Consider the following 10,402-nt stretch of genomic DNA (forward strand, 5'->3'; position numbering starts at 1 on the left):
ATATGATTTTCCTAAGGGGGTGGGGAGCTACTGTAAAACATTTTCAAAACCATGGCCCAGTTTTTAGCATGAATATTTTAAGTGAGAAATTCAGTGTTATGTGCCTGTCTCCTCAAGGTAAATAAATACACACAATATTTGAACATATTGTCAAGTGTTCTTGAGAGTTAACCAGTCAGGCTCTGCAGTTGGAGTGAATGAAAATTTCAGAATTAAATAAAGAGCCAGATAGTGGTGAAACAATTGCACAAATTCTATAGAACCTCACAGCTTGACTTTGGTAGGTTTTTTTCTCCCCTTTTCTCTAGCGTCAAAGGAAAATACAGAAGGATCGCTTAGTGGCTGAATTCACAACATCACTGACAAACTTTCAAAAGGTCCAGAGGCAGGCTGCTGACAAGGAGAAGGATTTTGTTGCTCGAGTTAGAGCCAGTTCCAGAGTATCTGTAAGTATTTTAAAAATTAACTTGATATTCTCTAAGGTCACTTAAAATACTACAGTGGCATGTTTTTAAGTCATGAAGATCTATGATGATCTTGAAAATTAATATTTGAGTATTTTCAAGTTATTCTGCTCAGTTTTTAAAAGGATGATAGTATCATTGTGGCTGTTTTTGTCTGTGTCACAAAAGATTGTAATTATATAAAAATATAGAAACATTATATCAAAAAAGCTTAGAGAGGGCCTCCCCGGTGGCGCAGCGGTTGAGCGCTGGGTTGCGAAGCTGCCCGCAGCCTCTGCAGCGCTGGTTCGATCCCCGGCTGCTCCCCGGCCACCGGAGGAGGGTCCCACATGGCGCGCAGACCTCTCCTGCCGCCCGCTGCTCCACTCAGCAGTGTACTTCGGTCCTTCTGCCTGCTCTGCTCCCTGCTCTGGCTCTGGTGAATTCTCTCACCCTCCCGCGCTTCTGACTGTACCCAGTGCTTGTATAAATAAATAAATAAATCTTTTAAAAAAAAAAAGCTTAGAGGACTAATCCTAAATGGTAGTGCCACATTTAATTCAAATTGAGGTGGTCACTTTTTGTTCCTGCTAGTGTAGAGAGGGTATGAAAATTAACAAAAAGAATGTATCATAAATATTGAAAATGAATACCTCTTGAAAAATAGAGGAATACCTCTTGGAGATAGAGGAATAATTTAAATGGACTTTTGAGTTATGCACTTTGAGATTCCCTTAGAAATTATGACAAATTGTTTCCTACTTCTTAGAGACTAATGGGTTTCTATCAAATAATATTTATTATATATTCTTTCCTTGTCAATTTAGAGTATAATTTTATCATTACTTAAAGCAGTTGGCCTAAAAAATTAAAACAAGAGTTTTTCTCTGTCTTTGTACACACACACACAAACACACAAATCAGTTTAAATTATTTTAAGAATAAATGTAAGTGTTGTGTGTTTTCTCTTTGCCTTTCCCAACCCATTCTGTTCCTAAATTATTCAGGGTGGTTTTCCCGAGGACAGCTCAAAAGACAAGAATCTTGTATCCTGGGAAAGGTAAGAAATACAAATCATGATACAGATGAAAAGATAATTTTTCAAATAATTTTTATATGATACAGTCTCTGGTACAAATATAAAGCCTTTTGTATTTTATGTCATGAATATCCTTAGTTATTCATAAATTGAAAACAACTAATAAACTTGAAAAAAATTTCAAAATAATTACTTATAAAGTGTAAAATATGTAAATATATGAGTCCAATATAGCTATAATACTTGATAAGTAATATACGCAAGTATTACTATATGAGGATTGTCAACATAAAAGTGATACTATTTGACAATATAGTTTCTAATAATTAAATGTTAATTCTAAAAAATAATTTCGCTGAAATGAAACATGAATAAAATTTGATTAATAGTTCTTTTATATTTTTGAAATTTTTGTGAATAATTCCCTGACTTTGAAGATTAGTCTATGTAAGTATTTCCTAAATAGGAGGAAAGTTCCTTTGTTTTAATACTAGACTTTTTTTTTTCCCCCTCATATTAGCCAAACTCAACCTCAAGTGCAGGTGCAGGATGAAGAAATTACAGAGGATGACCTCCGCCTTATCCATGAGAGAGAGTCTTCTATTAGGCAACTGGAAGTAAGCTTTACATTATAGAGTTGGATTGCTGCTCTGTCTTCGTGAGTTTGTCTTCAAGATGCTTAGATAATCCTGGGGGTGCCCAGGGTCAAGAAAGAAGACTGAAAAAATGTATCAATTTAGTGGCATGTTTCCTGTAAATTAGAATAATTCCTTTTGGCTTTTTAAAAATAATCTCTTTAGAATTAGTGCTAGAGTGAACAAAATGCTTCCTTCCACTTACACCTTTTATTTTCATTCTGTTAAGTCAACTCAGGTCATCTTAGTGTTAAGAGAGCATCGTTCTAGAGATGATATACACCATACCTACATAAAAGACTTTATAAGGGCCTGAGAAGTATTTTGTTTTTCTTTAGTATGTTTTGACATCAAACTAAAGCCTGATTATTAAGCCTGATTTTTTATGAAACCTGTTTAATCCCAAGCAAGTAGACTAATAGTACATAACAATAGCTAAAATTTATCGAGGCCTTCCATGTGCTATGTGATAAATTCTCTATAATAGCTGTCTCATTTAGTTCTCATAAAAATTCTATGAAGTAGTGAACTGTGTTATTATCATAGCTATTTTGCAGATGGGGAAACTAAAGCACAGGATAACTATTTATATTGCTCCACACACCCCTGAATAAAATATTTAAACTTTACCTTTCATTCAGACAAAATAGTAGTTACCATATATTGAAGAAAAGTAAATTTATAACTGCTTTAGCACTATTCCATTGCATATTCAAATTGATTAATATGAGACTTTAAATTTATAGCTGAACATTTTATTATTTTGGATTGTCAGATTGATATATATATATATATAAACTTTTACTAAAAATATATCACAACAGAAATATTTTGCATTCTTGTGAGGAAATATTGCTTGTGGTAGCAAAACTATCAGAATGTATACCATAAACTAAGTAACCTGTGACCCTGCTCTATTACATTTCCATTTCTAGACTTCCTTAATATTTGTAACATTGCAAACCTATTTTAGAGAACTGGCTACTATTACTTAAGGTCTCCTTACTTAGGAATCCTTATAATGAAAGATTTTTCTGTTATTTCCAAAATGAATGTCTAGGAGCATGCTCACCTGTATATGAGTGATGGTTGGGGTTCTTTTATATTCCCCTTTTGTGTAGTGGAGACTGAGTTTTTTATTATAATATGTGTTTATTTTGTTTTCTCCTCTTAGGCTGATATTATGGATATTAATGAAATATTTAAAGATTTGGGAATGATGATTCATGAGCAAGGAGATGTGATAGGTAAGGCCTACTGATGAGGTTTCATGAGGTGAGAACACGCTACCTGCACTTTACCTGTGGTAGCTTCTCAAGCAAGAATAACTGCTTTGGTTGTCTCTTTATCTCACTTTCGATTACTAATAGTTTAAATGACTGGCTTCCATTTTTTTTTTTTTTTCCCGGAAACCCCAGATTTAATCCTGATCTGCTACCCCTGACTCCTGAAGTAACCATGTAGTTTCAGTCTGACTTCAAGTTTATCCCAATTTAATTTTCATCATGCCAAGGACTTCTTGGGAACCCTGTGCTATTTGTAATTGTGTGTGCTCTTTTATCTTTTACATAAGGACAGGTAGACATTTGCCTGATCAGCCACTCATATTTTTTATTGTTAATTCAGTGATAGTATTTACATGCTAAAATTCTTTTTTGAATTCTTCTAAAACAATCAGTGACTAAGACTCCCATTGTAATAGTTATTCAGTTAAGGTGTGGTTGAAGATATCTCAGGGTATATCTAAAGACACAAAAATGTATTTATACATTTCTGAATTATGTTCAGTTGAAATAGTTGGCCCTATCGTTCAATATAACATTTACTTACAAATGTTACCTTCTTCAATAGGCCCACTAGATCACAGGGTAAAATTTTAGAAACCAATTTATTCATTCATCCAACAAATATTTATTGAGTATCTACTGTGTCCAGAGGGGTGTTATAATAATCTGAATTGGGTTTTTAAAGACTCACTTTGACAGTTAGGTTGAGAACAGACAATAACAGGCAAAGACCAAAGCAAAGAGACCACTTAAAATGCTATTGTAGGAATGCAGGGGAAAATTGTGTTGCTTTGGATCAGGATGGAAGTAGGGAAGAGATGAGAAGTGATGGAATCATGGATAATTTTTCAATGTGAAGGCAAAAGGATCTACCAGCTGACTGGATGTAGGTATGAGAGTAAGTTTGAGGCTGACTTTACAATTTGGTGATGGCCCATGAAAATGATAGTGTTGTAGTTTTCTGAGATGAGGAAATCCATAATTGAAGCAGGTTTGGTTGGATATAAATTATTAACTTTGGGGTAAGTTTGAGGTTCTGGTTAGCATCCAAATGAAGGATTGATAGGCACTGGTAAAGTGAACATGTTGTTCAGGGAGATGTCTTTGCTAGGGATACAAATCTGGGAGGTCATCTGCACGTAGGTGGTATTTAAAATTGTATATTAGGTGAGATCACCTACGAAACATGTCAAGAGGACAGAGGGGTCTGAGGACTAACCTATGGGTCCTATAAATATTTAGGGCAACCTCATTCATTTGTGTGTCATATGTGGTATTTTTTTTTTACTATATAATTTGTTTATAGATATGTTACATCATTGTTCTTTTTTTTTTTTTTTTACAATGTTTGCTTTATTTTCTCAGGTGTAGTACCCATAGAATTTCTACCACCAGTTCACCCATGCACCATCACCATCGTCCCTTGTGCTCCTCCCTCCCTCATATTGTCCCTCTCCCTCCTCCTCCCCTGCAGAATGTTTCTGATTTATAGTTGTCTGTTTATTTTTGTTATGTGTGGTAGTTTTTGAATAACAGAGGCATTTTTACATATTTATGACAAATCATATGAACCACAAAGCTTAAAATGTTCACAGTAAATATTTACAGAATACAGAAAAAATATATTTATAAAAATATTTAGAGAAAAAACATGTTCCAAAAAATCTTTACAGAAAACATTTGTTGACTCCTGATTTAGAGCACAGAGAACTAAAGAATGGTCAAAGGATTGTGAGACCAGAGTAGTAGAAAGTCAGCAACTGGATACTGAAATCAGTATGTATAATAGCAGAAGCATAAAAGAACATCAGTGAATCAGGCTAAAGTGTTCAAGGAGTAAGAAGAAAAGACCATGGATGTTTACTCCAAGGAGCATTTGATGAGTTTCATTAACATAACATTTAAAACAGGACTTGTTAGAAATGAGGAAAAGATTTGATTTGCATTTCCCTGATTACAAGTGATTTTGAACATTTTTTCATATGCCTGTTGGCCATTTCCATTTCTTCTTCAGAGAAGTTTCTTTTTAGCTCTTCTGCCCATTTTTTGACTGGATTATTTTCTTTGTTTTTGTTGAGTCTCATCAGCTCTTTGCAGATTTTTGTGATCAGTTCTTTATCATTAGTATTGTGTGCAAAAATGTTCTCCCAGTCGGTGGGGTTTCTCTTTGTTTTGGTTATTGTCTCTTTTGCTGTGCAGAAGCTCTTTTAATAAAATACCCGATGGTCTCACTCATAGCAGGAATTTAGAAAACCTAAATAAGAGACCAGGAAAAAGACTTATCAATACAAAGTAAAAATCAAAATCAACAAGCAACTATAAACCAGAGACATACTAGGGGGGAGGGGGGAGGGAGGAGCTGGGGGGGAAAAGAAGGACTAGAGTCAAAATGGGTGGGGGGGGTGCAATTGTATGGGGAATATAACCAAAATGAAAATGCATATATTGTGCAAAGATGAAAAAAGATGTAAGAATTGTATAAAATAAAATATTTAAATTAAAAAATTAAAAAATTAAATTAAAAAAATGAGGAAAAGACCATCTCTTGTGCAGCAAAGTGACTCCTAATCCACATCCAGGCCTCACCTGCCTCCAGGAGGATGAGAAGGAAAACTGTCAATGTCTGAGAAAGCTGTGTGGGCCTTCAGGGAGGGCTAGGTTTAGGCACAAAAGTTAGTTGATCAAGGCCACTGAGCAATGAGAGTTTTTATTGTTCTATGTTTACCCTAAATAAAAGTTGTCTGGTGCTTAGCGCTGACTTGGCCAGCAGAGAATGCATACTAGGTGGCAATACTTTTCAGCAGTTACCAGGTAGACCCGCAGTTGTTTTGTAATGAAGATAATCAAGCTTATTCTTTTTGACTTTTTATGTTTTGTTTGGATCACCTGAGAAATAGTCTAGGGAAGAATTCTAGCTAGCTTAAGAATAAATTCAGCTTTGCCTATATACTACTAATGTTAACATTTGAAATAGTGACCATCTCACCTTGAATAAAACAGTTATTTATTGAACTCTTTTGTCCATGTTTAAAAGTTTTGTGTGTGAATGTTTTATATTAAAGATAGCATAGAAGCCAATGTCGAAAATGCAGAGGTGCACGTTCAGCAAGCAAACCAGCAGCTGTCAAGGGCAGCGGATTATCAGGTAAAATTAGCTATAACCAATCTTTTAACTTGGACTTTTAACTGTGTGTGTGTATGTGTGTGTGTGTGTGTGCAAGGTAGATCAGAAATATGTCAAGCAACTTAAAACTGGGTTCAGTCTGTTTATTTTCAATCTTGAATCAGGACCCACAGGGACAGGAAATTTAGTGTTAGTGTCCTGAGGACAACAGGAAATAACTGTAGGCTTTTTTGACAGCTGGTGGTCTGCAGTGCCGTTGTGATATTCCACCAGAAGCCTATTTGATAGCCTTCTCCCTCCATTTCTCACTGTTCTCATCTACCTTTTATTTCTTTTTTTGTCAGTGATACTCTGAACTAAAGAGGCAAAAATCCTTGTCCTAGAAAGTTGTCTTTACGTCCTGTGGAAATTGTATTAATTTGGAGTGTCCTTAACCATTAGGTTAACATTTAGGTCAACATTCAGCAGATCCTTCATCAGGAATGAATTTGCTTCTTAAGTCAATCAGGTTAATATAGGGAGTCTATATGTATGTGTGAAATATAAAGTATATAAAGTACTATGCAAATTTTAGGACTATGAACTATTAATATATTTTAAAATACGTAGAATTGGGTGTTAACCAAGGGTAAGATCAGTGTCTTTGGGAGTCCCTAAATAACACCATAGCATTGATTTTTTAAAACTCCACATTTTGTTGCTCGTAATTAGGTTATCAGATATTGTTACTGTTTTGTAAAACATCTAAGATATTGTCACCACCTTTGATAATTTCAGTTGCTGCTCTCCTTATATTATAGCCTTAGAAGTTCCCTGTAGAGTCAGTGTCACTTTTTACTGGACAAATCACTGCATATTCAGTAATACAGACTATGAAGCTTTATAGAGATCACCAAGTTGTAGCCAGTTGTATTCACTGGCAGTAACTTGTGTTTACTCCTTATGCATGTGATTCAGATGTGCAACTCAGAGTTCCTCTCACTATGTAATAGGCAAATTTATACTTAAGATTCATGAATAGTTGAACACACACAAACAGGGCAATCTGTAAATGGCAACAGTATTTACTATCAAACATTTTGTTTAGAAGGATTCATCAGTGACTAGGTTTACATCTTATTTGTTACGCTTTTGGATTTGGGGCAAATGGTAGATATATCCCAAAATTTTACTTTTCTTCTTCCTGTGGAAGAGCAAACCTACAGCCATCATGGGGGAAAAGAACCCATCTTCCCAAGCTTTTTCTCCAGATCTGGAGCTTCTCCCCACTTAACAATATAAGCCCAGAAGGAATGTTGAAAAAGTCCTGCAACACAGTGCTAGGAAGAGAGTGGCTTTCCAGGGGTCCCTTTGGAAGCCTTTATGTTGAGCTTGCCCCCTTGCAAAATACAGTGCTTCTAAATAGATTGGATGAAACATGCCCACAAAGGAAGATGATAAATGCTCTTATCATGGCAGACCCAGAACCTTGCCACCCCCCTTCCATACTAGGTGGGTACCCTAGGCCACAGATAAACCAAGTGCACATCTGGGGTGGTTTATACAGGCACATTACACATACATCTGAGATAAACTCAGTGGAGTCTAGGGAAAATTTTGGCATATTGATATTGAAACTTTAGAGAAATTGTGTTTAAAATGTAAGGAGTTGTCCAATTGAAAAGTTAGATGAATATGTGGAATACTGTAAGTATTCATGGTTTCAGGGTAATTTCAGTCAGAAACATACCTTTGTATATTTTTAGAATACTTCCAGTTGACACAAAGTAAAATTACACAATTTTTTTACTTTATAAGAAAAAGGATTCCTGCATGTTGCTGTGAGACACACAAGCCATTAAAGAAACAGAGATCTACACCTAGTCCAGGAGTGAAGAGTGGAACTAAACCCCAATCTTTATATTTTAAATGAATATTACATATTTTTAGCTCTTTGGTTTTTATTTGTATGTTGAGGTTTTGAATGCAGATTCTGTTAAAGAATGGGAATGATTGGAAAACAGTAAGTTTACTTTAGGAAAAATTGCCAGGTATTTATAATTGCTGATATTTGCAGAAAACTCACTTAAAAAGCGTTTTTTTGATTAAAAACTTTAAAATGTATAAACTTTTAAACTGTTCTTTGTTTTCATATGTAGGTAACAGTCTATTACTTATATCAGTAATTTTAATTCTCAGCATCATCTTTTTTAAGCCAACTACACCCTTAGAAAAAGTTAATTTAGTTAAAAAAAAGTTAGTTAAAAAAATGTTTTTGAAAGAGTAATGCCATAAGAATTGATATTTTTGAGAAGCAAGAAATACATTGAAAAAGTTGAGGACATCAAAAATTTAAGAATAGAATTATTATATGATCTAGAAATCCCACTTTTGGACATTGAAACCAGGTTCTAGGATAGGTATTTTCATACCATTTTTCATGGCAGAATTATTGAAAATAATTAAAAGGTGGAAGCAGCCCAATTATCCATCAACAGATGAGTGGATAAACTAAATGTAGTATATACAGACAATGGAGTATTTTCAGTCTCGAAAGGGAAGAAAATTGTGACACAGGCTAGAACATGGAAGAACCTTGAGGACATTATGCTAAATGAAATAAGCCAGTCACCAAAAAAAGACAAATACAGTATGAGTCCACTTATGAAAGGTACATAGAGCAGTCAAATTCATGGAAACAAAGTGGAATGGTAGTTCCCATGGATTAGGGTAGGAGGGAAATCAAAGAATCAGGAGTTGTTTTATGGGTATAGAGTGTCAGATTTATAAGATGAAAGGGTTTTGAAAATCAGTTGCATAATAATATGAATATATCCAACACTAATGAACTGCACACCTGAAAGGATTAAGTGGTAAATTTTATGTTGCATGTGTTGCATGTGTTTTAGCACAATTAAAAATAAAATTATAAAAAAAAAGTTGAGGACAATAAATGACTTGATTTTACTCTCAAAATTTACCGAAGTATTTTCAGTTGCTATAGAGATGCTCCACTACATCTGTAAATATGTTTTTGTTTTTGCATCTGCAGCGCAAATCCAGAAAAACCCTGTGCATCATCATTTTTATCCTTGTCATCGGAGTTTTAGTTATTGGTCTCATCATATGGGGAGTGAAAGGCAGCTAAAATTATGAAGGAGCACAGTGTTATACTACACTATCTAAATTATGTGGGAAGATTCCTGTAATCTTTTTTTTTTAATGCTATTACGTAAAAGATGGTTACCATACTTTATTTTGGGGGAAGTTTCCTTTGAATTAAATCTGGTATTTTCTAACCTGATCTTTTCTGAAATGCTACTGTTAGCATAGCTCCTATGCTCTGTGATAACTGTTGGGTTCTTGCCCACATTGTATATGCCTTTCATTTGTAATTTATTTATCCTGTTGACTTAGATTTTGGAATTTAAAGTTAAAGGCCTGTGTAATCTATGTATTTCTGTTTTTGCATCACAGTGCAACATACACCCAGATTTTGTGTTACTTCATTTTAAAATATCAAATTTAATTTTCATTTGAGTCAGCAGAAGAGATAGTCTCAGTCTCAATAACTTAAAAGGAAATTAATATATCTGATTGTGGTTTTTTGTTGTTTTTCTGATTCACAGCAGCACAGATTATCTATTTAACTTTTATTGTTTTCCCTTACAGTTGTTTTCTCTTACAACCCTTGTTTATTTGGAATGAAATCAGTGAATAAGATTGTAATATATCTCAGACCCCTGAGGTGTATATATTAAGCATCTGCTGTAGATTGCCTAGTAAAATGCTAAGGATAGGTTCTTTTTGCATAGGCTCTGTTTCAGTCTGACATTTACTGAGGAATGCGTAGTTACTAAATGTTTAATGTAATTTGGAGAAAGTATGACAGGTCA

General features: G+C 34.4%; 1 protein-coding gene across 1 annotated transcript in view; it reads left to right on the forward strand.

Moving 5' to 3' along the window:
* Nucleotides 1-9,654, forward strand: part of STX7 (syntaxin 7) — a gene marked incomplete at both ends in the record, with an annotated part of 31,907 nt that extends 22,253 nt beyond the window's left edge. Inside the window, 6 exons of the mRNA XM_084258075.1 lie at nucleotides 309-446; nucleotides 1,451-1,503; nucleotides 2,003-2,099; nucleotides 3,292-3,364; nucleotides 6,466-6,548; nucleotides 9,559-9,654. Coding sequence (XP_084114201.1) covers nucleotides 309-446; nucleotides 1,451-1,503; nucleotides 2,003-2,099; nucleotides 3,292-3,364; nucleotides 6,466-6,548; nucleotides 9,559-9,654 — 540 coding nt within the window. The remainder of the gene's footprint in view (nucleotides 1-308; nucleotides 447-1,450; nucleotides 1,504-2,002; nucleotides 2,100-3,291; nucleotides 3,365-6,465; nucleotides 6,549-9,558) is intronic.
* Between the last annotated feature and the right edge of the window lie 748 nt (nucleotides 9,655-10,402).

The sequence above is a fragment of the Talpa europaea genome, assembly GCF_964194135.1.
Source record: "Talpa europaea genome assembly, chromosome: 2".
Lineage (NCBI taxonomy): Eukaryota > Metazoa > Chordata > Mammalia > Eulipotyphla > Talpidae > Talpa > Talpa europaea.